General features: G+C 40.0%; 1 protein-coding gene across 1 annotated transcript in view; it reads right to left on the reverse strand.

Moving 5' to 3' along the window:
* LOC129245208 (retinal homeobox protein Rx) overlaps positions 1 to 22,820 on the reverse strand; it is a 148,132-nt gene extending 125,312 nt beyond the window's left edge. Inside the window, exons 1-2 of the mRNA XM_054883246.1 lie at positions 22,427 to 22,820; positions 7,253 to 7,372 (exon numbers count right to left, since the gene is read on the reverse strand). Of these exons, the coding sequence (XP_054739221.1) occupies positions 7,253 to 7,372; positions 22,427 to 22,820 (514 nt within the window). The remainder of the gene's footprint in view (positions 1 to 7,252; positions 7,373 to 22,426) is intronic.
* Between the last annotated feature and the right edge of the window lie 5,132 nt (positions 22,821 to 27,952).

A 27,952-nucleotide genomic window follows, 5' to 3' on the forward strand; every position in this document is an offset into this window, starting at 1 on the left:
GTTTTCTCCAAGACTTAACAAACGTTGAAGAGGGAATTCCTTGAAATGCTGTAGCTAACATATAGATAACGTCCTTGATATTGATCTTTTTGATAACTTCTAAAAGACCTTTGTCTTCACTCTCCGAATGTTGCAGAATTTCAGAAACAAGTTTACGCCTGTATCGTCTTTTTAAGCTTTCGATCACTCCTTGGTCCATTGGTTGCACTAAACTTGTCACATTAGGAGGAAGATAAACTAATTTTATGTCATCTACAGCGCAGCCATGAGGATGGGTTGGAGCATTATCTAACACAAAAATTGCTTTAATAGGCAAGTTTACACTTTTTAAATGTTTTTTAACTTTTGGAACAAACTCCAAATTAAACCACTCTTTCAACAAGTCTGAATTCATCCATGCTGATTTTTGTGACTTATAATAAACCGAAAGGGAAGATGGATTCAAGTTTTTGAATGCCCGTGGTTTAGCAGACTTGCCAATAACGAAAAGAGGAATTTTATGAATCCCTGCTGCATTCGAACAAACGGCCACTGTAATACGTTCTTTGTTCCTTTTGAAACCAGAGGCAGACTGTTCATGACTGCCTAGAAAAGTTGTTTCTGGTAACATTTTAATGTTTAGCCCGGTCTCGTCCATATTATAGACTTGTTCTGGAGATAATTCCTCTGTTTTAACCATTTCACCAAACACACCTCGCAAATCGGTTTTTTTCTCGTACAACAGCTACCCCGATATCTATCAGATTCCATTTTCGAGCAAAACTCCTCAATGGAACGCCTATCTCTTCGCCAGTCATTTACAGTGCTTTTTCCAACATTAAATTCTGCACATATTTTCGCTATGGATTCACCATTATCAATTCGCCTTAGCACTTTTAAACGTGTATCCATCGAAACCACAATTCGTTTGCGCTTTCCACTCATCGTTAAGGAAAGAACTATGTTATGTCCGTACCCACAGAAAAAACAAACCAAATTGATCAAAACAACAAACGACAAAATCCTATCTAACATCGTTTATAGTTTACTTCGCCGGGATCTCCCCGTAATATCGGGGGAATCCCAGCCGCATCGCCTCACCGGTGAATTTCTTGGAAAATATTGCATTGCGCTCGGCTGTTGTAAACAGGCCGGTTAATCCAACGACCGGTTAATGCGAAGCCGGTTAAAAGGAATTATACTGTACTGCTTTTGGAAAACATAAAAAACTCGTGCCTGACCGAAGGATTTTTATTTAAATTTCGATATTTTTTAAATAATTAATTATCGGTTTTTTTCTCGAAAATCTGAAAAATATTTCCTGAGGTCGCCATATTGTTAATTTTGAAAAAAAAAAAACTGTATTGATGCTACGTTTATATTTTTGTAAAATAAAGCAAAAAAAAATGATTGAAAGAAGGGAAGAAGTTTTTAATAAGAACATAGACATAAGCAAAGAAAAATGCTAAGACTTCTAAAGACGAAAAAAATGCTGTTCCAAGAGTTCAGCGTTTTCAGCTTCATCAACAATCCTCCTTCAATTCAGTCTCTCTCTTGCCTCATTTCTCCAATTACGAACGTTCATCGTGGCCACCATCCAGCCTCCGTAATGGTTTGATGGAGAGTGTCCTGTAAAGTCATTACATCCCTGCATTTCTGCGAAAAAATGGTTAAGACCGGGACAAAAGTATACCGTCTTAGAAGGCATGTTGAAACGGTTGTTGAGAAACAGTTCAGTGGAGAGAGTTGAATCTTCCAGCAATATTTCGCTACAGTCTATAAGGCAAAAACCACACAGCAGTGGCTAAAACGCAATATAACTCGGTTCATAGCCGCAGAAGATTGGCCGTCTGGAAGTCCAGATCAGAATTCAGGGAACTACAGTTTGTCGTCAGAATTGGAGAACACGGTCTGTCGAAGACCTTACCAAGTTTGAGCCAGATCGGTAATTTTCTTTGTGTTTGGTATGCGTTTGATTCGAGGATATCGAGTGATTTCCCTTTTCCATCAAGACAACGCACCAGCTCACGTCTCAGCAGTTGTGGTCACAAAATTAATGGAAATACAGTTCCAACTGGCACCGTATTCACCTGATATGGCCCCGTGCGACTTCTTTTTGTTTCTCAAGTTGAAGTTACCACTTTGTGGAAGGAGATTTCAGTCGATAGAGCAGCTCAAAGAGAATGCGACGAAGGAGCTGAAGGCCATCCCTTCGTCGGCCTACCAGGGGTGAATGGAGGACTGGGTTAAACTCTGGCACATGTGTGTTGCATCAGACGAGTCATAGGGTATTTTCCAAACATGGTTTTCTCGGATACCGCGAACTATTATTTGAATAAATGGCTGGTGAAAAAAAGATTTTATTCAAACGAGTAGCTGATTGCAAAAACAAATGACCATTTTTCAGACTTGAACAAATCCCATTGTTCGGTAGGGATCAACGAACCAGAATAGCTTTAGACGAAGTCTGTAATATAATCTACATATAAGCCTCGGACTAAGTCGAAAAATGAAAAAGGTTTACCCCAAACAATTAAGTAGTTTTTATTTTTGCACGATCTTTTCGTTAGAAAATCGGTCGAAATTAGGTTTTCTCTTCTCATTACGAACAAAAAGTTCTTCGACGATATACATACAGTCTATGTCAGAAGAAAAGAACCGGTTTTTTCTTGTAACTTAAAGATATAGGTATTTCGTTCTGCTTTTTGCTGCATAAAAGTCCCACTCAAGAGCTACGACGCCAGTGCTAACTCAGGTTAGTGCCGTTCGAAACTTTCCCTTAAACGCAATCAAACAAAAATGAGTGAGAAGTACGCGAAGCGTTTTGAGGCGGTATTTTTTTGCACGCATTCGAAAGGGTCGAAATTATCTTATGCCGCGACTACAAAAGTAATTATCAAACAAGCTTGCTGTGATGTGAAACCAGCAGTAAAAGGTTTACAAAAATGTTGATGACTTTTTCGAGCGCGGCTTGAAGCGAGTGACGAAAAAAAAGCAGGATAAAGTGATTGTCCAACTTTTTAAGTGGGATGTTTCTTTGTGACTATACCAAGCACGATCTGTTCTTGCTAAAAATGGTATAGATTTGAGTATCAACACCATCGAAGGTCGACTGAAGGAGGCGAACATAGCCTACCGTCCTACATTATCATAACATAGTGAAATATTTTTTTAATATCTTAGCCGTAACTTAAATTAAAATTTCTGTCCTGTAAACCTATTTTCAAAAGTAAAATAGTCTTTATTTGTCTCTAAGATATTGTCTGTTAGTGTTCTTCTTCTTATTCAATAACGGATTAAACGCTTAAGCGATTTTGGCCGAGTTTAACAAAGCGCGTCAGTCGTTTCCGTCTGCCAAGTCCTTCTCCACCTGGCCTCTCCATCGCAAAGGAGATTTCCCTTTCTCCGCCACTACCAGCTGGTACCGCATCGAATACTTTCAGAGAAGAAGCGTTTGTGTCCATTCGGACGACATGAGCCAGCCAACGTAGCCGCTGGATCTTTATTTGCTTTGTCGTCATAAAGCTCATACAGCTCATTCTTCCTCGCCGTCGGCAAAGTGAAAGGGTCCGAAAATTTTCCGTAGAAGGCTTCTCTGAAACACTCCAAGTGACGCCTCAGCGGTTAAGCGTTAGATGCGCATAAAGTGGCGCACAGAAAAACGCAGGTAACTGTAATTACATATGTATTTATTCGCGCCTGGGCTGACAATTTGCTGTACGCTGTCAGTTCAAGGTTACGTCAACGCTGCTCATAGATCTCCATCAGCCGTAATGTGTCGGCTGGCATCCTGCTGGATGGCCCTTATCGCAAGTAGATCGACGACTTACGAAGTAAGTCAGCTCAGATTAGCTTGACTGACCGACATTGCTTTCACATAGACTAGAACTGGTTAGCATTTTGAATTTGAAGAAAGACAAGCCTCTGAAAAAACCCAAACCTACACATCAGCCTACGTTGGAGTTAAGAAGTTAGTTGGATGGCCCCAAGCCAAGGCAACGTAAGTATATTTAGTCGAAAAATAGCTTCGTAATCGCAAAATCACATTAACACTTGTTTTCGTGTACACAAGAAAATTACTTGAAAACAATAAAACCACCTATTTTTGTCGACACAGCAGAGGAAAGGTAAATTTAAGCAGACACTTGTTTGTGTACTTCCGCCGAACTTTAGCATTAGCTTTTAAACACCATCAGCGCCATTCTTCACCACCTCCACTTTTCGCTTTTCGGTTTGGTATGCAATTTAGCAGATTTAGATGCACGGCAACTGATAGCAAATGCGAGCTAAAGCATTCCACGTGCACCACCTTTAGCTGATTTCGTGATTTCGTAAAAGGATTAAGCCGATTTCATTATCCTTCGTGCGCATTTGTTTTACCATTTTCACAAATCCACGCGAGTGGGCGTTTGCTGGCATTTTGCCGTGCTTTTAGCACTTGCAAGTTTATTCGGTTTTCTTCAAATTTGTAATACTTTTTCGTGCGTTTTTGTGTGTATGTTTTTTATTACAAATCTTTTTGTTTTAGTCCAGAGATTAGCAGACGATTTAAATGGATTATAATGCAATTTTGACTGGTGTCTGACGGCGATGTCACCAGTCAAACCATTGCCCTCATAACCAAAATTAAGTTTTTCTGCTTCTAAATGTGTGTGTGTGTGTGTGTATTTCATTTTGTTTTTGGTGTACTTTTAATTGCCAAAAGCGACAATTGTAGGCGTTTTATACCGGTTACGCTAAGCAGTTATTTCTGGAAATTTCGGTTTTCACGGTACTAAAGCTAAAGCACAGGGAACAAAGATCCAGCGACTTCGTTCGCTGAGTCATGTCGTCCGAATGGGTACAAACGCTTCGTCTCTGAAAGTTTTCGTTGCGGTACCAGCTGGTGATAGTAGAGGAAGAGGAAGGCCTCCTCTGTGTAGGAAAGATCAGGTGGAGAAGGACTTGGCTTCACTCGGTGTGCCCAACTGGCGTCGGGTAGAAGAAGAAAGAAATGATAAGCGTAAGCGGTTATCGCGCCAATGAAGAAGAAGAAGGCTAAATACACAAGGTGGCACAAAATTAATCGCCCAGTTTTGTTTTTGAATGACTTTTTACTAAATGAAAAAAATTATTTTGAGTGATGGAAATCTTTATTATGACCTTTACGCGCTCCACTACGATACGACTACTGCGAAGGCCGCAGAAGCAATACGAACATGAAGAACCCAACAATAACTCCAAACATAGAAGCTATTAAAGATGCAGTCACCAAGTTAAAAGTAAATAAAGCAGCGGATGAAGATGCAACCCAGCCGAAACTTATGTCAGCAGGCCCGCAAACAATTGCTGAAAGACTAAATCCGCATATTTCCGCAGTGTGGGATCATCGAGCAGCTGCAACCTTCGTGGACCCAAGGCATCATAGTCAAGCTTGCGAAGAAAGAAGACTTACGCGACTGTGGTAACTGGACTTAAACTTTGCTGACGATATTTCTCTGTTATCGCACAAGTTGACCGATATGCAAGCGAGGTTGGCCAACAATTTTATATTCTCGGACGAGACTCTTTTTGGCGGCGAAGCGGCAATTATTAGAGTGAAGATAAGCAACAAATGTTCGGCCAAATATTTACTGTTTGATGCGGTTTATGGCATCGTGGCTTCTTTCCTATCGTAAATGGTCTTCGGTATAGAGAGACTGCCTTTGGGCAGAGCTGGACACGTCGATATACCCTATGTTAAAAAAGTACCGGGAAGGTGATGTTGACTGGTTTCTTCGATTGCCAAGGCGTAGTGCACCATGAGTACCTTCCATAGCGCCAGACAGTCAATTAAGAATATTATTTATCCGTTTTGAAGTGTTTGAGAGATGCTGTACGTCGCAAATGTGGGCAAACAATTCTTGGATTTTGCATGATGATAACGCGCCATCGCACCAAGCCCAAATTGTGCTGGATTATTTGACCAAACACCAAGTAAATACCATCGTGCAAGCACGGCATTGAAGTTACCACTTCGTGGAAGGAGATTTCAGTCGACAGAGGAGATCAAAGAGAATGCGATGATGGAGCTGAATGCCATCCCTTCGTCGGCCCACCAGGGGTGCATGGAGGACTGGGTTAAACGTTGGCACTTGTGTGTTGCTTCAGACGGGTCATATTTTGAAGGAGATAAAATAAGTTTGCCTGGAACTTAATTCGGTTTTGTTTTACTTAAACATTCCCGTTACTTTCTGATCATAGGATATACGAGCCGTGGTTCCAATGGCATAAAATCAACGCCGATTTGTGAAGGGGAAATTTAATGATAGGGTCACCTTGATGAACTCAATTCACCGCCACGATCATGCGATTTGACATTCCTTGATTATTTTCTATGGGGTCAAGTTTTTAGTCTAGGCAAACAACCGAACTACTTTCGGCCACTTGAGGCCAAAACTCGAGATGTTATTGCTGGAATAACTCAGCATAAAAGTTGAACCGACCGTTTGAAGCGCTGCTAGAGAAGACGAGCTGGGTATTTGAATCATGTGCTATTTGAGAAATATCTTGAAAATAAAGCTAGAATCAATTTGATTCTCACCTCGTTGTTACTTTAAATTTGTTTTAAGGCACCTTTCGGGTCTAGAGACGTGAGAATTCAAGGCGTTGAAAATTGAAGAAAAACAATCGGCATTAATTGAAAATTGTTTTTATTCATTGCATCAATTCTGTATTGATTCAATGACAATAATAAAAAAAAAATTGCTTCTCCTGACGTATCACATGCCACTGGCGTAACTTATTGGGCTGCTCAGGTACGTCTGAAAAAAAAAAAGGTCAATTATTCATCAGGGGATATGTCGCTATGGTGGGTAGCAGATTTACAAAAAAAAAAAAAAAATGTCAAGGCATTTTATTTGTTTATTGGAAAAACAAAAAAAAAAGGATTTTTTTCACGTGGGCTGGCACCCAAATAAGGTGTATTTTGTGATACGTCCAGATACGTCATTTAGAAACTTAAAACATTCTATTACTGTTTTTGACGAGCGTGTTTAACATTCTAGCGCTTTTATTGCTGCTTGACTGTCCGAGTATATGAAGACCTCATTTGTGGTTAATACTCTCGTTTTTATTACCGTAAGTCCCTCTTTTATGGCAGTGACTTCCGCACCGTAACACGACTATGAAACCATTTTTCCAGTTCTTTATTAATATTATTATTATTTATAATAATTTTTTCATTCACTGTTTGCTAAATTTGAGAAAATCCGGGTTCATCAGCGGCTTACCGCAATACTAAATTTAAACTTACCTTCACCGCCCTCATTGCGATTCTTTAGACCCAAAATGGCATCAATAGTGTGTCGTGGAGTTAATGCTTGGCCGCTGGTGCCAAATTTTCTGGAGGTATCCTTCAACGAGATATCAGCATCTGAAGAATGAGATATAAAAAAACAAAACTGTTACAAGGCTGCCAAGTAAAGAATTTATTACAAAAATGTTGTCCTCTATCAGGAGAACCCGCGACAAATGATAGCACATCAAAATTTGGATTAGTTTTTCTTTGGTTTTTAATGTGTATTATTTTTTATTAAATATATAATATAATTTTTTTTGTAAATGTATAGCACATTGACTAACTAAAACTAAGTTTCAAAATTTCCAAAAAATTTCCACAAAGTTTTCATTCCAAGCACTTATTCAAGTTTTGCATTATAAAGTGCAAGATAAAAAAAAATCCACTATTCGATCTACTTTCGCTTGTTTTAGACTCTGAAGCAAAAGGTGTTTGCTACTAATATAGAAAAAATGGAAATTACCAAAAAAACAAAAAAAAATTAAAATTACTTTTAATAGACGAAAAACTTTTACTAAATGAAATACTGATATACTTTTAGTAGATAACAAAATGTTATAACATTTAGCAAAATGTCTAGTACAAAAAAAGTTTTAGTTTTTTTAGCTCTCAATTAGATTAGATTAGATTTGTGGGGGATTGGCCAAGTCCAAGTACTCAATTAGGAGACCATTGTACTACACCCGGATAGAGTTCAGTAAAAATGATAGAGAGATAGGAAAGATAAAACGTGCGTGGTAAGATGGAAAAATTGGCTTGAGGTCACTCTTCCACAAATCTCTTGGATTCATTGATGAATCTTAAGAGATCGGGAAGAGAAGGTGTATGAACCTTATCCGTACTCAGTACATCGCAACCCAATATCCTAAGTCTGATTCTGGAAAAAATCGGACAGCTACAAAGAAAATGTCCTGCAGTATCGTCGTCCTCAAGACAGGATAGGCATTTCGGGCTGTCGACGACCCCCATAGCAGCCATATGCTGACCTCAGGCGTTGTGCGCTCGGATTACACCCACCAGTACTTTCAGATCCTTAGGTCTGAATTAGACAAAATAGAAATTTTCTTTTATATTTAATAATTAAGCTTTCATTTTATATTTAAGATCGATTGTTAAGTAATAAAAAAAAAGATAGGGACCCTTACAAATATTTACATATGTAAATGGATCCATCTGAGTTACAGAAAATCACTTTCGAAGAGGTTTTCGATCAGCCTAATGTTACGAAAATTAAAATTTAGATGTAAATTATCGTAAATAAATAGATATAAAAGTAATAAATATATATCTTAGAGTAAAATAATAGAGAAAATATTTTTTTTTTTTCAAATATCCAGTAACTCACGTTTTTGAAGCATTTTCAATTTGTAAGACAACTTTCAGAAAATTCCTTGAAAAATTAATTTATTTGTTTATCTGTATATGAAATATAATTATAAATAATTGTATTGCACTAGTAAGGCAACTAGCAGTTGGCGCTATCGGCCTGTAAAACATCCAAAAATGCAACATGAAATTCCAATCTGCTATATTTGGCAGCCCCGGTAGTTTAGCGTAACTGCATTAGCCTGCCATCCCAGAGGTTATGGATTCGAATCCCACGTAAAGCACGGTCCTCGCACATTTCCAAAATCCAATTCCATTCCTCAACCCCAAAAACTTATCCTTTCCATTTTTACTCCCACACAAAAAGTCTGAGCATTATTTGCATTGTGGCTGGTTAAACAGGCAAAAAAAAATAAAGAAAAACACACAGTTACACATTGCATCAGTGGCGCCAACAAAAGGAAGCGGGCAACCGCGGTAATAGCAGACAAATCAAATAGCGAAGTCCTCAACCATCCGTGTGATCCTTCTGCCAGAAAAATGTGACACACAGATGGCGCTTTTAGCAGTAAGAAGGCGTCGTTTCTAGGCAACGACAGGTGGGCATTCCCACTACTTAGGACTGGTGGCGGCAGGCTAATCACCTACCCTGTCAGAAATCAAAACAGATTAACGAAACCAAGACTGAGTCTTGTCGAGTCCCTATGCCCGAGAGGAGTGAACAAGGAAAAAAAAATTGGTGTAACCCTCCGCTACTTCTTGTCACTCAAATGGTAGTCCATCTTTACTCTGAGATAGACCTATTTATAAGCATATATGTATATATATCAATTCGGTGATACCCTACAGGAAAAAGCCAAACTAGTGCGTAAACATTCTAGTTCAGATGTTGGTATTTCGCAGAAGAAATCGCATTAGTTCATTATTGACTGAAATATTACCGGTAGTAAAATTCGACCGCCGTAGACGAATGACTACCATTCGGAGGGGAATTGTCTCGAAACACCGGGCACGAAGCACCAGTTGACGAAAAAATTTTTTTCTAATAGCGGTTGCTACTCGGCAGGCAATGGCAAACCGCCGGGACCCTCAATTTGTGAAAAACCATGAGCTCATCCAACACGCAAAGAGGGTGTAGGTGCCAGTAATTTAGTAATTACTGAACTATTTTACATCACATAGTTCAACATAGTCCGTAAGAATGTATCCATTCAAAGACAAAAGCAGTGTTGAATGCAGGTCTTCTTGAATGGTCGACCCAACCATCAAGATTTCATTCGACGCAACATCCTGAATGGTACATTCATATGTAAGCAGGTTTACTTTTAGTTTTATTGATAGTTTGCATTCTTAGTTTCCCATATTTGCACTTCAATCACCTGCGTAAACGCATTTGCTGCTTTGCTCCTATGCACTTAAGTAAATGCATACATACATAGAAACTTGGTCAACTCACACGTTGCCAGTGAAAGTCACTTGAATACAATTTCCATTAAATTAAAAATCGGAATTACACAATTAAAATAATGAATGCAATTAAGTGCACGAGCCTGTCATAAATTTGTAAGCAATTTTTAATAGCATTAAAAGTGTACCCCACCATCACCACCGCAGTGCGGAGTCATCAGGCCCATTTCTTTGCCACCTAAAATGAATTAAACATGCAGAGATATGGACCCACACATAGGCAAGAATAGTTATGTGGCAGTGGGTGGAGTGGGTGGAGTGGGATGTCATTTAATGGCGACATGTTTGTTTTTAACGAGGTAAACACGATAATTACCAAACGTTTCGTGCGCCGCATTGCAAATCGCCACACGAATGCCGCCAAATGTGGTGCAGAAAATTCATACAAATGATGGAAATAGGATAAAATTGCGTTGCGAGCAAGAATTGTTGGTTAGCTGTTGCTGGCTGTTGCACTTTTATCATAAGCCGAAAATCACTTTTATGACAATTTGTCATGTCAGGCAGGCGCAACTTGTCATGCCACGAAAAAGCAACATGGCGGCCAATAGACTGTGCTGTGTCACTGCCATCAATCGACGCCTGCATGCAGTCGAAATTTGGGATCCGAATGCTGAATGGATTCAATCTATGCAACACATTTCGTAATTGGTTCGCAACTAGGGTAAAATAGACCACTTCTTATGAGTACACCAAAATGTGTTGAGCAGCTTAGAAAACCCATAGCAACATCCACCAATTTTATATCGGCTTCACGCCGTTTCTAATAGCAAAGAAAATAGCCGGCTATGCGCTTTCAATCAACACACAATACGAGTATTTCGAAGTGCGCCACAGTGGACTGCGACGTCTCATATAGTCGACTGTATTGCAGCGCTAGACCGCTAGCTTAGAAAGCTTCGAAAGAATATGGGCACGTCCTCGGACCAATGGATTCAGATCAGGTGATCTAACCTGGGTGAGTGAGTTTTCGCCTGCACATTCGCAGTGGTTGTGCTTTGGTATTTCAGCCAAGTCCTTTTCCAACGCAGAGTAGGCTTTCTTCTTCCTCTGCTACCACCAGTTGGTACCACATCGAATACTTTCAGAGCCGGAGCGTTTGTATCCATTCGGACGACCTGGCCCAGCCAACATAGCCGCTGAATTTTTATTCGCTGCGCTATGTTTATGTAGTCATAAAGCTCATATAACTCATCCTAGCTTCCTAAAATTATAACAAACAAAGACTACAATATCGCGTATAGTATGCGGTGAGAGTTCGTAAGCTCACTCTAATCATATTTAAAAGCCTACCTAAAGCTCTTCTAGAAGAAAGGATGAATTATTTTGTCTACCTCTGTCCTGCACTTTCCATTCAGTATCGTAGGAATTCCATGTTTCCAGAGGCGTTGACAATTGGCTGTATGTGGGCTTACCACAGCCGAAGTGCTATATCATTAGTCGAAAGGCTGGCATTAGTAAATAATAAGTAACTAAACGAGAAAAAGTGTTGGAATGGATCTGAACACCTAACAACATTTCGAAACTAATTACAATTTTGAAATACTTAGAAACAAAGGCAGATGGTGCCAGATAAGAAGTGTTAACTGAAGATAGTGTCAATCAGAGAACGATCGAAAATCTGGCTTTAAGGCCGAAGACAAATCAAATCGAACAAACTTTGCAACCCCACCATGGTCGAGATTCAGTCGATCTCTACAATCATGTCCAAATTTCATATCCCTGCTAAAATTCAGCACGACCACCAGCTTCTTAAAAGTTGAGACATTCTTTTTCAAATCAGCTGAAACTCAGCAAGACCATCAGCTTCTTCAAAGTTGAGACCTTCTTTTTCGAATCAGCTGAAACTATACGAGATTTTAGACAAAGAAATTCACTTTCATGTGAATTTTTCAGCTTATTATAGGAAGTTTTTGCGAGACGCCTTTTCATGACAGAAATGCACTCTGTAATATGATATTACCTGCCAAGAAACCCCATTTTCTATATTTTGATGTTTCATAATCACAGTGAGCTTGAAACCAGAACTGACCGTATGGTAGTTACGCCCAACTCTACCCGGTTATGGTGGCTGAAAATTCTTTAATAGGCCATTATTTCCTGGATACCAGGGCACAAAGGAATAAAAGGAAATGAGAGAGCTGATGAGCTCCCTGAAACATGTATTTGCTTGGCGATATGGAGCACGTCAGATATATACCCATCACTCTCCTTTCTAAAAACGGTACTAAATGAGGAAGATATAGAAACATATGGGAACCTCGTACAAAAAATGTTGTTTACCAGTTATTTGCAGCATGTCTATATCCAGTCTGCGCGGTTCCGGAACCCTATCAGGTTGTTGACATCTAAGTCAGACAGTTGTTTGAGACTCTTAAACAGCGGTTTGCCCAGGGTTAACTTTCTGCCCTTCCATAGAGCAGAGCATTCGCAGAGAAAATGGAAGATTGTTTTCTTTTTCTCCGGTTGTTTACAACTATAACAGTATGTGTTGTGAGGGATGCCCATTTTGGCGGCTTGTTCTCCGACAGACCAGAAGCCAGTTATGACTGCCGTTAGTCTCCAGGCATCCCGTCGTTTCATGTTTATCAATGTTGACTATTGCTTGAGGTTGTACGTGGTCCATAATGTTCTGCTAATTTTGCATTTCGTCTGGCCGCTCCATCTACAATACGCGATTTGGAGGTATTTTAGGGAAATTGTATTCCTGACTGCACCTAATGGTGTGAATACCGATTATTCATGGCAGATCCCCTTCTTGCCAGTTCATCTGCTTTTTCATTACCTTCAATGCTTCAATGTCCCGATGCTAGGGCTACTTTGGAGCACCTACTTTTCCACTGCCCTGCTCTCTGTAGGACTCGACAACTGTGCCTAGGATCAACATATTGGACATCCTCGAAGGATATTTCTGAGAAATGGCTGAACGACTTGTTAAACTTCCGGAAGACGTGCAATATGAGTTATATAAAATGATATCTTCAACTTTAGATACATAGCACTGGCAACACAATGGACCCTTAGGGTCTAAGTGAGATCTTTTTACAAATCAGCTAGCACTACCTCACCTTACCAATCTCAAAAGTATAGAAAAATACGATCCTCCTGGCGTACTCAGAGCACTTGAAGTATTCGAGAGTACTATAGGATTTTCTAACAGAGACGTATTGAATATGGGTAGCCTGTGCCGGTAATGTTATTTTTGCAGCAATTGTAAAATTTGTCGACAATCACTAATGCCAAACCGTCTTGGCAAGTTTCCCGATTGAACGAGATTTGCCAATTATAAGATTTTGATATGAACGATTTATGTGATATCCACGAGAGGTAACCGTATCCTAATCTCATAACCGTCTCCACCTCTCTTGAATATCACATACATTGGCCAAATGGATCGTACGATTCGACCCCGCTAGATTTTTTCGTGGAAGGCTTTCTCAAGCCGCAAGCCTAGGATGGAATCGCAATCCGTCGAACCCCCCCAAGTCTACTTAGCCCAAGCCAGTGTTAATTTCACCGGATCTGTGCAGAGGAGTCATTGAAAATTGGATTTCTAGCACTCCTGTAACCGTGCAAAGCCGCGTTAGATATTTACTGCCATAAGTGGGAGCGTTCAAATAAGAAAAGAATTTTAAAAAATTTCACATACAGCCGGTTTTACTCCGTTTTGATCCGTCTTTATTGGGAGCTTCCATATTTAGAACACCGGTTTTGTTCACGTACCGAAGAAACTGTAATGAAGATCTAATAGGTCCTGATGACAGGTCCGTATGATGACGAGTTATATGGAAGCTTGATGATACATGAAAATGAAACTACTGCGCTGATTTAGACAAGTTGCGCATATGGACGAGACTTCGCGAAAAGATCTTTCGATCTGGCGTTCACGGATGGACAACGAAAGGAAGACTGGCACTAATACTAAAGAGGGATCAAGTTTGGACGGACCTGTTTGCAAAAAAAAAAAACATTATAACTCCCCTGAGATATGCAACTGAGGAAATCTTTGGGTATCAACAAAGGCCGAAAAACGATTGTGTAGCAACGAGGTCCGGCACTCGAAGTGAAACACATTAAAGAGGTCATACATTTAGTTTGGAAAATTACTTTTCTTCATGTCAAAGTAAAAAATGTGTGAAAATAATACAAAATTAAGAATCAATTTACTTTCGCTCGATATGACCACCTTTTGCCTTGAGATGGTCTAGCAACAAATCGCAAGCTGCCCGAATGTAACTTGCGGGTATTTTGGCGCACTCGCGGACAATGACTTTTTTCAGCGGCTCGAGACTGTGAGTCTTTTAGTTCGGGCATTGCTCTCCAAAATGGGTCAAAGAGAACAATTCATCGGATTCGCGTCTGGTGAATTTGAGAGCCATTGTGTGGATGTTATGAAGTTCGGAACGTTGTTATTTACCCATTCTTGAATCACTCGAGCTTTGTAAGACCATGCCGAGTCATGTTGGAACGTCCATGGTCTGCCAACGGCTTCAAAGAAACCTCCAGAATACTTTCCTGATAATATTTCGCATTTACCTTGCCGCCAGGCTCACTGAAAACGATTGGAGAGCGTCTATCTGTGGTTACAGCGGTCCAAACCATTACCTGTGGCGGGTGCTGTCTCCTGGTGGCCAATCGATGACTCAAATTCTCGTATGAACAGTCGGTCAAATAAACCTTATCGTATTGGGAGTTTACGAATTGCTCAATTTGAAAAGTTTTCTCGTCAGAAAACACAATGTTCGGAAATTGATCGCTTTCGGCCAAGTGAAGAAACTCATTCGCTCTCTCAAGTTTGACTTGCTGCTTCTTTGGAGAGCAGCTGAGATCATGCGCCTTTTGGATCTTGTAAGGCTTGACTTTGAGATCATTTTCCAGTATGCGGTAGATGCTACGGTCAGATATTTTCAGTTCTTTCGCCATTTGATTGACACTTCGTTGGGGATTTCCCTCAAGTCGCTTCTTCACTTTTTGAATCATTTCACGTGACGTTGCAGTCTTTTAATGACCACCTCCATGAGGTTTCGCGATGCTACCCGTCTCATTGTAACGAGTAATGGTGCGATAAACAACAACTTTATTTACTTTAAAGTGCTCGAGCTGACGAACAATCACTGTTTGTGATTTTCCAGAAAAATATAATGCAATCAGACTATAACATTTGAAATCCATTACTGATTTCCTTTTTTCGCCTTAACTCTCGACAAAATGCTTCCGCACGCTTGTGAACAATACTCCGGAGCGTCATTTAGTCAACTAACAGACAGCTGATGCCCGTGCATTGGCTGCGCGAGCGGTCTGAAGCTGGTTACACTTCGAGTGCATAAAATAATAAATACCAGAATTAAGAAGACTGGGATAGGTACTTTTGAAAGACTCTTCTGTCGAGGTAATTTTAGAACTATTTTATATTTTTATATTTCAAAGTGTTAGCCTGCAACTAAGTGCGGACCACTCTTGAGTTAATTTGGCCTAGTCTGAGCTACTGCAAATAGGAATCCTCCGCGTTACTACAGGGATATGAACATTTGCGACTTTTGTGCTCTGATCGGTAGCACAGGTATGGACATGTGCATGTGTGCGTAAGGATTTGCGTACGTTGAGCGGCGCGTGTTTAAATTGCTAATTATTGACCTAAATTGTTGGTAAATAAGTAAAGGTGAGATAAAACGGGCCGACATTGCAGCTGACCGATGGTAGCAACAGGGCAAAATACAGTTATAGCTATTCTAATTTCGTTTGCTAACAGCACTTCCATATGCTAAGCGTGAGAGCCCTGAAGGAGTGCGCGAGTGAGTGGTCGACTGTCGATACGGATTTTTTCATAATGGCAGTCAACTGCTTTTTTCCATTATTTGAATAGTCGGTGAATCCTGTGAAATACAGCAGTATTGGACACTTGGACACTCTTCCTCACAATTTATGAAAAGTGCAACATAACTGTGAACAAAATTTTTGCGATCTTTCTTAATGCTCGTGTTCTTGTTTCAGGCCATAATTTGCTTGCAATTAGGGTTGCGGTGTGCATTTTATGTGTAGATGTTTTTTGTTTGTTTTTGTATTTTCAGTTTTGCACATTAGCTTTGGCGAGCGTGTTTACTACTCGTTTGCTCTAATTAAATCAGCCTGATTTTATGGCCACTATTATTGTTGTAATTTGTTTATATTTAAAGTTCCGTTGTTTATGCCTGGCAATTAGGAGGTAAAAGTTTGGTCAAGCGTAGTTATTAGTTTATAATAAATCGGACTGTTTTAATCAAAAAAATTTAGTGGAACTCCATTTAAATTTAGAGTCAATGCACACGCACAGCTCATCAGTTGAAACAAAAAAACAAAAATTAATATATTGGGCAATGATGCTTTGGAGTTAATAAAGATGAATATAAAGAGTGATCAGATTGGAGGTATTTTTTGCATGAATATTCACAAACTATATTAAATATATTTTTTTTTTTTCAGTATTCGTTGACATTTCATCATGGAAATATTTAGGCGTCAACAACGTTAAAAATATTCCAAAAAAGTATAACGAAAATCGACGCTCTGTGAAAAATGTTCATTGCGCGCTCAGGTCGAGTTATGGTTTTCAGTGATGAGGCCCATTTTCGGCTGAATGGATGCGTCAATAAGCAAAATTGTTCTACTTGGGGTGAAGAGCAACGCGAAGTCATTCTAGAACAGCCATTACATCCATTGAAAGCAATCGTTTGATGCGACCTATGGCCTGGTGAAATCAGCGCCCTAGATTTCTTCAAAAACGACGCTGGCGACAATGTAAAAGTGAATGGCGAAGGCTATCGCGCCATGATAAACGACTTTTTGATGTCGGATGCCGGAAATTTAAGCTCGCGATCTCCGCAACAAATCGGCGCTTGGTTCCAACAAAACGACGGACGCCGCTGCTTGTCATACAACGCGTGAAACAATGGATTTACTGCAACGTCATTTCGGTGCGCAATTCATCTCTCGTCTCGGACCAGTGGACTGGCCACCAAGATCGTAAGATGTCACACCACATACAGCCGCTATTGCCAGAAAAGTCCAAAATCGCAACAAGGTCCTCAAATCGCTTGCCGGCAGCTCTTGGTGCAAAGAAAAAGAAATGTTGCTATAGACATTTAAGGCAATTAGTCGGCCGGTTCTTAAATATGCTACGCCTGTCTGGTCGCCTGGAATCAGTGATTCGCAGTGGACGAAGCTACAGACTTATCAAAACACTGCCATTACCACAGCGACAGGAAGTCTTCTCATGCCCCCACTTCAACATCTACACGACGAGGCCCATATGCTCCCTGTAAAGGAGCATAATAAACTGCTCAGCAAGCAGTTCCTGTTAGGGTGTTACCGCAGACCCCGCCCATGCAGACACCTTCTTGAGCCTGAGTCGCCTCCCAGGCACGTCTGGAGGCATCTCCTCAATTACGCCGACGAGCTCCAAGACAAAACAAACTGACAATTACTGGCTCGGACAGTGTACAGACAGACAATTAACGGCATTCATCGGGAGACTCTTACCACCTTCTTAAGCTCCCGACCCCCGAATGCCGTCATCGGAGTCCAACCATCATCCATTGCAGACGAAGAGCTCCAACTTCCCCGAGAGTCCCACGTAACCGTGGCACAATTACGTTCTGGCTACTGCAGCAGGTTAAACTCCTACCTATCCAGAATCGACCCCGGCATACCCAACATATTTCCAGCATGTGAAGGCACCCCACACGACACTAACCACCTTTTCACATGCCCCATCAAACCCACTCATCCCTCTCCCTCTGAACCCAATAGGTCGAAACAGCAAGTTTGCTGGGCCTACCGTTAGATGAGCTAGACGAAGACGACCGGTGATTTACACTACACTGATAGGGCAAAGTTACTGATACAAAAACAACAACAACAACATGTCACATCTTTGGACTTTTATTTGTGTAGGTATGTAAAATGTAAATGCTTTGCGGCTAGACCAGCCTCGACTTAGGCATTGAAAGGCGACATTGCTAAAGTTATTCACGAGATACCGACCGAAGTCTTCCAGCGAGTCGTTTAAAATTGGTGTTTACGGATGGCTGAATTACGACGCAATTGCGGCCAACATTTGCAAGGGACTATCTTTAAAAACTAAATTTCGTAAATGGTTCTACATAAAAACAATAAAGATTGCCCAATAAATTTGAATTTTCGTTGTTTTACTTCAATTTAAAATCCCATACCTCTAAATTGATTACCATTTATTTGAAGTGCGCGCACAAAAATCACTCAATCAAGGAAAAAATGCATTAGAAAATAATATTCAAAATATGAGCCTGGTACTCTGCGAATTATGTTATCGAATGCCAAAAAGTATCAAAAGCTAAGCGGCGCAATCAAAGAGCTAGCAAAAAATCAGTTTACTATTAAATTATTAAATAACGACATTTACAAACTTAACGTAAATTAAAGTGAAGTGAATGAGAACTCGGATTGAGTTTTGTATTCTTATGAAAACCAACAAACACAACCAATCAAAGTAATGGTAAAGAACCTACACGATTCGTGTGACTCCCAAGTCAATCATCGCTGATTTAAAAAAATCAAGTTCTTAGTGCCATAAACGCTTTTTTAAAGATTGAAATGGAAACCTAAAGAGCCATTGAATATGTTTCTGGTCACATTTGATTCAAAAGAAGATGTTAAAAAAATATACATACAACATTGAGCATATCCTTCACTGAATAGTTACGGTTAAGCGCGTCAAATCCTTAAATCTAACCCCACCGTGCAAAACTTACCAAGCATTTGTGGATACGAAAAAATATTGCGTTAAAGAGCCAAGATGTGGAAAGTAAAGTGGAAAGTAGAGTACATTAGATGGAGTTGATCAATCCTATAAGGGAAATTTTACACCAACATAGAAACACAATCAAACTCATGCGGATGTCCCTGGTCATGCTAGTATAAAAGGCACCGAATTTGCAGCTGCATGCGCTAAAGAAGCAAAAAGGGAAAAAGCTGTTAGCTCGTCGATTGCAAGAGAGTGGACAAACTAGCACCATCCCTAGAAAAGATCAAAATCCCACCGGTCTGAAGGCAAATTACACACCAGTTTGCTTTAGTCAAGACCTTAAAAAGTGCGTGCGTCTTAGAATAGACCACATCGAACATACTCCCACCTGCTGAAAAATTCCGACAAACCAAGCTGTGCATATTGCAATTCAGCCAACCAGTCCATCATTCATATTCTGGACGAATGCCCTGCTTTGAACCTAAACAGGTAAATCACATTTGGTAACATGAAGCCGACCAACCTACTGAAGACACCGAACATTGCTAACTGACAATAATAAGAGTTTAGTTGAGTAAATGACAGTCCAGAGTATTGTTGGCAAGTGCGCTGAAGCATTTTGCCGAGAGTAAACGCGAAAAAAGAAAATCAGTAATGGATTTCAAACATAATCGAGACTGGAAAATCACAACCAGCGACTGTGCGTGAGCTCGAGCACCTTAAAGTAAATAAAGTTTTTGTTTATCGCACCATTACTCGTTACAATGATACTGGTAGCATCGCGAAACGTCGTGGAGGGGGTCATCAAAAGACTGCAACGTCACATGAAATGGTTCAAAAAGTGAAGTAGCGACTTGAGCGAAATCCCCGACGAAGTGTCAATCAAATGGCGAAAGAACTGAAAATATCTGACCGTAGCATCCGCCGCATACCGAAAAATGATCTCAAACTCAAGCTTTACCAAATACAAAAGGCGCATGATCTCACACCAAAGCAGCAACAAGTCAGACTTGAGAGGGCGAAGGAGTTGCTTCGCTTGGCCGAAAGCGGTCAATTTCCGAACATTGTTTTTTCTGACGAGGAAGTTTTTCAAATTCAGCAATTCGTAAACTCCCAAAACGATAGCGTTTATTTGACCCACCGTTAATACCACAATTTGAGTCATCGTTGGCCACCAGGAGGCAGCACTCACCACAGGTAATGGTTTGGGCTGCTGTAACGCAGACGGGCGTTCTAAACCCGTTTTAATCAGGCCAGGCCTTAAGGTAAATGCGAAATATTATCGGGAAAGTATACTGGAGATTGCTTTGAAGAGAAACATTTCGGTGGCAGGCCATGGACGTTTCAACAGGACTTCGCACCGTCTCACAAAGCTTGAGTGTACAAAGAATGGCTAAAAAATAACGTTCCGAGCTTCATAACGTCCACACAATGGCTCTCAAACTCACCAGACTTGAATCCGATGGATTTATCTTTTTGGGCCATTTTAGAGAGTAAGGTCCGAGTTAAAAGATTCATTAGTCTAGAGGCGCTGAAAAAAGCCATTGTCCGGGAGTGGGCCAAAATACCTGCAAGTCACATTCGGGCAGCTTACGATTCGTTTCTGGACCGTCTCAAGGCGGCAGTCGAGGCATAAGGTGGTCTTGTCGAGCAAAAGTAAATTGATTCTTAATTTTGTATTATTTTTACACATTTTTTACTTTGAATTGAATAAAAGTAATTTTCCAAACTAAATTTATGGCCTTTTTAATTGGTGACACTTCGTGTGCCGGACCCTGTATAAAAAGCAATAAACCAAATTGCAAAGCAAGTAAGGACGAAATTTCAACTCAAATACTTAGCAAATTAAATAAGCAGGGTGAATTCAATAAAAACCTTCAAAATCGGGTGAGTGAACTTGAACAATAAATCAAGTCTGAGTAGAAAATATTTACATATTGGTTGTCCCGCTACGAGTTATGGCAGGGAATGCGAGCGGCTTAGGAAAACACCAAAATGAGTTGGAAGTATTGTTAAATTTAGAAAATTTTAACATTTGTTTAATATCTGAGACGGGTGCCGTATCAAAAAAAATTTGGGAAACTCAACCAAATGTTAGTAACAACTTCGTAACTGCAAACTTTGTCAATGCAGCTTTTCTTAATTTTTTTTTTCAAATTTGGTCGGAATGCGTTACTTATTTGGCCACTGCAGTTTTAGAGTTAACCGTGGAATTCTAGGTTTTGTTATAAATTTTGTTTTTTTTTTACTATAAAATTTTATTTACGTATGAGTGCAGTTAAAGAATAGAAGAATATTTCGCAATAATAATCAAAACTTTCTAATCACATCATAGCTTAATAATTTATTGAAGAAATGTAATATTTTTTTGGTACTGCTATTTTCGCGTTCGCAAATGTAAGCTTGGTATCTTTACGAAAGAAACCTAAGGCACAGTCCACGACTGCTGCTAATGCGTCGGTAAGTGAAAACTATTAAATTTATTTAATTTTCATAGGGTGTAATTTGGTAAGGGTGCCTTAAATGTGGGTAAATATTTGTTGACCTTCCACATGGATTTTTAAGAAATTAATGGAAAATGTCTCAAGAAATGTTTCCCAATCGCGGCATCTTATTGTTATTAAAAACGAAAGCGATTACTTTTATATAATTTTTGAATTTTCGAATTTAAAGGGTGGTTATATTTTAAGGCCCGATGTTGAATGTGAACCACACCTACACGTCAAGTTCTTTTCTATATTTCATTTGATATTTTGCAATTTCAGACTAACTCAATTTGAACCGTGGAAAGATACACAATCGGCGTTCAAATCAAAATGCATACCGCGCACTTCGTTATTTAGTGATGAGGCACATTTTCATCTCAGTGGATTCGTCAATAAGCAGAATTGCCCCATTTGGGCGAATGATAATCCGAAAAACCAATGCACCTACAAAGAGTGACTGTTTGGTGCAGTTTATGGGCCGACGGCATCATAGGGCCGTATTTTTTCCAAAATGAGGCCGGTCAGGCAGTTACTGTGAATAGTGTTCGCTATCGTGAGATGATAACGAACTTTTTATGGCCCGAATTGGAAGATATGGATGTGGACGATATGTGGTTTCAACAGGACGGTGCCACTTGTCACACAGCTAACGAAACAATGGCTCTTTTGCGCCGAATAATCTGACGTCGCGGCGATGTCAATTGGCCGCCAAAATCATGTGATTTGACACCGTTGGACTTCTTTCTTTGGGGTTATTTGAAAGAAAAGGTGTACGTCGATAAGCCAGCAACAATTCAAGAGATAATTCGGCACATTAACGGCATAGAACCTCAATTATGCCTCAGCGTTATCGAAAATTTGGACCATCGGATGGAGGTGTGCCGCCGAAGCCACGGCGGCCATTTGGCCAACATTTTGCCCTACACGTAATTGAGCCATACCAATATTATCATAATAAAGAGAAATGATAGTAACTTCCAAAAAAAATTCCATTTTATTCAAAATCAACACCGGCCCTTGAAACTTAACCACCCTTTCCACCCTTTACTATCCGTTTTAATATCAAATATTTGATCCCTCTTCTCTCAATACCTTCTGCAATAACGGAGTTGTTTTTGCCGCCGCTTAAAAAATTCTGTTCGAATTGCTCCAAATTCTTGAATTTTTCCACAATCAGTTGCAGGTTCTTTGAATCGCGTACATTTTCCAGCAAATGACGAAAATTTTCCAGTTGCTTCGGTGGAAATTTGCCACCGTCGCCAGTGTTGGAAACAAGTTTTTCGAAAATATTTTGAAAAGTCTGCTTCTGCACGCTGGACATGCCACCAAGCGCGGCCACACTATTCATGGCAGCGACCGTGGAGTTGGCAACGGCGCCAGTTGGCGAGGCGGGCGCTGATGCAGTGGCGTTGGTGGCGTTGACAGGTGGTGTGGCGGTGGAGCGTGAGTTGATCAGCGAAGGTGGTGGTGTGGTTTTTATATCCATTTTTTTTTGTTTGTTTTGCTACTTTAATTAATTTTGTTATTATTTTTATTTTCTTTTTTTTTTGTAAAATCTTTTGTTACTTAAGTAAGTTCACAAGCTGCTTGTTTTGCACTCATAAATTCCCGTTAGACAAGGTCAAATATTTTTCATTTCTCCTTCAAAAGCATTCATCTTTTCAATGCACAGCAAATCACAGGAAAGGATTTATTTTGTTTATTTTATTTATTTTTTTTATATTTTTTTTTTCACATGCAACAAATAAATTTAATTTTTGTAAGCACTCAAAACTTTTTTAAAACTTTGCAGAAGTATTTGTTCGATCAAAAAATTCAGTAACTAATCCCAGTAATCCCGACGCATTTGGCGCAACAAAATAAATCACGTGCGCAATTCCGTCTTAAGCGCTTTTTTGTTGTTCTTTTTGTTTTTGTTTTTCTATTGTTTTGAATGTCGAACCGTCAAAATTTCGTAACCGTAAAATTCCAACTTGACACTGACGCGACGTTACGTCGTCTAGTGTTCAAATGTGGCGCGTTGATGAACCGTAAAACCAAGTAGCCGCAGCTCGAGTGGAACACGAAGTACGCTGCCACAATGCAAAGGTGGCAATAAACAAACGGCAAGACCAAAACGGCCGTTCAGGTTGCCTAGGCTGGCATGGCATACAAAGTATAGCATTTTTGAGTTGTTTTGCCCACCGCAAGGTTGACTGGCTGGCTGGATGGCTGTCTAGCTGGGTGCTTGGTTGGCATAAGTGTGAGGCGTGCAACAAATTCGAGTGCTCGTAAATCGAATTGGAAAACTGGTTTTGAGGGTTGAGTGATGTAGTAATATACATAGCAGCACGCACAGCCATACTCACACACGCATACCAACAAAGTGTGGAGCGCAGTGGTTTTGTTTGCTTTGCGGGTTGTGAAATGCTGAAGGCGGAGCTTAGCAAAATATTGCGCTCACCACTACACTTGCACTTGCTCTGCGTTGCTGGTGTGTGAATGAAAAAGGATATTTTTGATATTTTAGTGAGCGCCAACCGACCAGCTAGAAAAGAGTAATAAACCATAACTCCCTGGTATTTGCTTCGTTGTTTGTTTTAATACTCCTGAGGAAATGCGAGTTTATGTCAAAAACAAGATCTTCTCCCACTTGCGTTGAGATTTTCTTGCTGGGTTTTACAAATTTAATAGCTCATGACGGTTACAGAGGCACTCGTTACGGAAGTAAATTCCAAAAACAAACATCGTTAAGCCAAAATATCAGTGCGAGCGGCCTTATAACACGTTTAGACATGCAACTTAAGGGGGCAGATTTTCATTAAAATTATTTAAAATGAAGAGTTCAATATATTGAAGTGAAACTTCTTTTGTCTCGAAGGATGAAACGCTGTGAGGAGTAAAACCATAGCGTTTCATCTACATGTGACGCTACGCCAGCGCCATCTGTTAAAAGCGTGGCGTGGATGAAACGCTGTGAGGAGTAAAACTACGCTAAACTACGTAAAACTCACGCTATGCCAGCGCCATCTGTTAAAAGACTGGCGTGAATGTAATGCGGTCGTTTATTATTGCATTCTTATCGAATGTAATTTGTAAATATGACATTTGATTGACGGCCGCCGTAGCCGAGTGGGTTGGTGCGTGATCACCATTCGGAATTCACAGAGAGGTCGTTGGTTCGAATCTCGGTGAAAGCAAAATTAATGAAAACATTTTTCTAATAGCGGTCGCCCCTCGGCAGGCAATGGCAAACCTCCGAGTGTATTTCTGCCATGAAAAAAATCTGCTCATAAACATATCATAAAACAAATTGAAATAAATGTATAAAAAAAAAAAAAAAAAAAATTTTCTTGTGATTCGAACCAAGGATTTCGGATCGGAAGCCCACATTGCTAGCCGCTGGGCTATCGCGCTGTGCTGTCGCCGCAAAATAATGTATCATAAATCTGTTTACCATACCAAAGACCATACACTTTGCGAACGCATTTCGGTGGAAACAGTTGACAGTTATCCCAAACACAATATTATTAGTAACGCGAGACGCGTCATAGAGTGTGTGTGTAGTTTTGAGCAAATCTTACAAACATATTTTGTTTTGTTGATTGATTTCTGTTAAATATGGCATCAAATCAACAAAAACGGAAACCGAAAACAGGTGCTGAACGGCAACGTGAGTATTTGGAGCGTAAAAAATTAAGAGCTACTGTTGAACACCGTGACAGTGAATCCTCCGGTTGTACGATAAGTGATAATTTGTAGTACCAACAACAAGATGCGGAACTACCATTGATGCAGTATTTCATCGATACCTTGATAGATTAGAATGTAGATCATTTTTTACGTATTTCAGTTACCATAAAGCCCTTGTTTCATTTTTGGAAAACGAATCCAATAATGATAATGACAATGCCGAGAACCAAATGTAATTGAGTACAATAAATTCATTTCTTTTTATATTAAAATAAATAAATAATTCTGTTTAATAAAATTCCATTCCATGCTTTCCATGACTTCTGCATGCATTATATTGAAATAATAGTTAAATTATTGATTTGTTGATAAAAGAAGTTTCACTTCAATCGTGCGGGTTCCGTGAACTACCACACACTTTCTTTTTTTTTTTCAAAATTGGCATACAGTTTATTGATACATTAAAATAATAATATATAAAAATTTTTTTTTTGTATTTTAATCATTTAAGGTCGTAGCGGGGCTCCTCAATCGGCGGGCATTGTAGCATCGGCGTCAGTGACCTGAATATAAAAAACCAAAGTTTTTTTGTTTATTAATGTCATAATTTCTATATGAATTAAAAAAACTGAAAAAAAAATTCGCGGCATAAAATGCTTAAAAAAATGAATTTCCGGGCGAATTTTCCTATTATTTTTGCTTCGAAAAAATTATTTTTTCGAGCAACTTTCCGAAATCTTGTAAATTCGTATAGAAAGTAATATCGTTAAAAAGATGTGTGCAAATTTCAGGGAGATCTATAATATAAGAAATACTTAAACTTACGTTCTAAAATTTTGTTGACATATCTTTAAAGGATTATATTAACATTTTATGAAAAAACAAAAAAAAGTTTTTCGAAATTGTCCCCTTTTTTACGGAATGGGAAAATTCAAACAATTAAGCTGAATTAAGGTCTAATTTATCACACAAGAATTCAATTTTATTGTGCCGTTAGTATTTAATTGCACACGAATTGAGTCTGATTCCCCACAAGGATGATGGATGTACAAGATTTGCTCTTTAACTATGGTGAAAAAGAAAAGTATGAAGGGGACTTCGGCAGCCGATCGATCATTTCACATGTATTCACACACCCATCTAAGCATTCGTTGTTCGGACGGCAACGAGGTGATATTACCTTGATTTTTCTCGTATACCACCAACACAATATCTTCTTTTTTTATAAATACATCCCAAGTGACGTCAGTTTATCAACTGATTCTGTCAAACTCTCTCAGAGCCAAATAAAGGTATGTTAAATAGCACAGTCTTGAAAATCTTGTCCCCATGGATTCCCGATCCAGCCGTGTGAAGTTTATTCGAACGAAATGTCATGAAAATTAATATAAAAAAAAATATATATTTAGAAACAAATTTTTTCGTGGGTGAATTAGGGTTCAAAATGCCTTCGCACTTACAGCGACCGTCGTCTACTGCGTCGAGTGGTGTGGCAACTGAAACAATCCCTCCTCTCCTTCTGGGGAATCATCCTTCCCGAAACTGCTTTCTGTATAACTTTGGGAGGGCCCAGAACGGCATCCATAAAGGACCAATTCTATTCACCCAAGTTTGGGTCCATCATATTTGTAACCAACTTTCATGCTATAGGCTCATCTTCTTGTGTCACTATCTGTACGGCTTCGCTTTGTTGCACTGTATCGAGGTATGTGTTTTTTTCCCCGTAGTACGTCTTCGATGTATCTCTTTACCACGTTCCAGCGGTCCTTGCGCTAGGCGCATTATGTTGCTCGGCGCGATGTTGCCAATCTGCTTCCACAGCGCTTTTCTTTCCACGAGCTATCTGTCACAACTGAAAAACGTGTGTTCGGCGTCATCGCTCAGCGCTTCGCAGTATAAGCACTTGGGGTTGCTTACCTTGACCATGCGGTATAGATATCTCCGGAAGTATCCGTGACCCGAGAGAAACTGAGTTAAGAAGTAGTTCACTTCCCTAAAGTTCGTTTTGACCCATTTGTCAATTGATGGGTCCATCTGCCACTCGGTTCAGTATCCCATCGGCTTTATCACCGCAGCATGGTTTGGCATCTCCGTTCTGAGAAGCTAATGATGACTTGTTTCTTCTTGGAGTCCCACACATTCATTCGTTCCCGGACCATGAGGACGACGGGTATCTGCCCGCTGACCACAAAAATTGCTGCGCCTGAGACAGTGCGGTACTCTGAGGCAACTTTGAGTGCCACTGTTCGTTGCACAGCCTCCAGCGCTTTGCGCTTGGCTTTGCAGTTTAGCACGATTCCCCAGATTTGAGTTTGTGGCCGCCATAATTAATTTTCTTTTGCTCTGTGTTGGTCCACCGATGTTTGTCATTAATCTACTTAGCATATCCGTGATCTTTGCTGCTTTGTTAGCCGCTGGGGTCACTAGTTTTGGGTCACTAAGGACGTGTCACTTATTTGCATGCAGACCTCGAGTGGCATGTGACCTCGTGTCATAAAGATGACTTCAGTTTTATTTGTGGCGAGTTCTAGGCCGTGGTCCTCATGCTATATTTGCGACCTTATCATAACTTGGTTCAGCTTCCTTCTAGCGTCCTCAGTGCCCCGATCTGGTATAACCGCCGCTGTATCGTCTGATGGGGGCCGATAATAGATCCTTGAGCCAGACGCTATCGCTTTGGTTTATCTGGTGTATCGTACAGCAGTTCACGCTCACTCAGGTAGCTCTGGAGAATCCTTAGCCCGGAATGCAGGTTATGTCTTTATAACACTATCCACCGTAGGCTGTTTAAAGCGTTTCGTACATCAAGCGTTGCCAGGACGCCAGGTGATGCAGTTCGGGTAGTGGCGTCTACGTTGAGCGCTGCTTAGCATCTCCTATATTGCACCATGGTTTCATTTTCCGCGTTGGAAACCGTATTGCCTTGCTGACAATCCTCTGCACTCT

Source organism: Anastrepha obliqua, chromosome 4 (assembly GCF_027943255.1).
Source record: "Anastrepha obliqua isolate idAnaObli1 chromosome 4, idAnaObli1_1.0, whole genome shotgun sequence".
NCBI classification, from domain to species: domain Eukaryota; kingdom Metazoa; phylum Arthropoda; class Insecta; order Diptera; family Tephritidae; genus Anastrepha; species Anastrepha obliqua.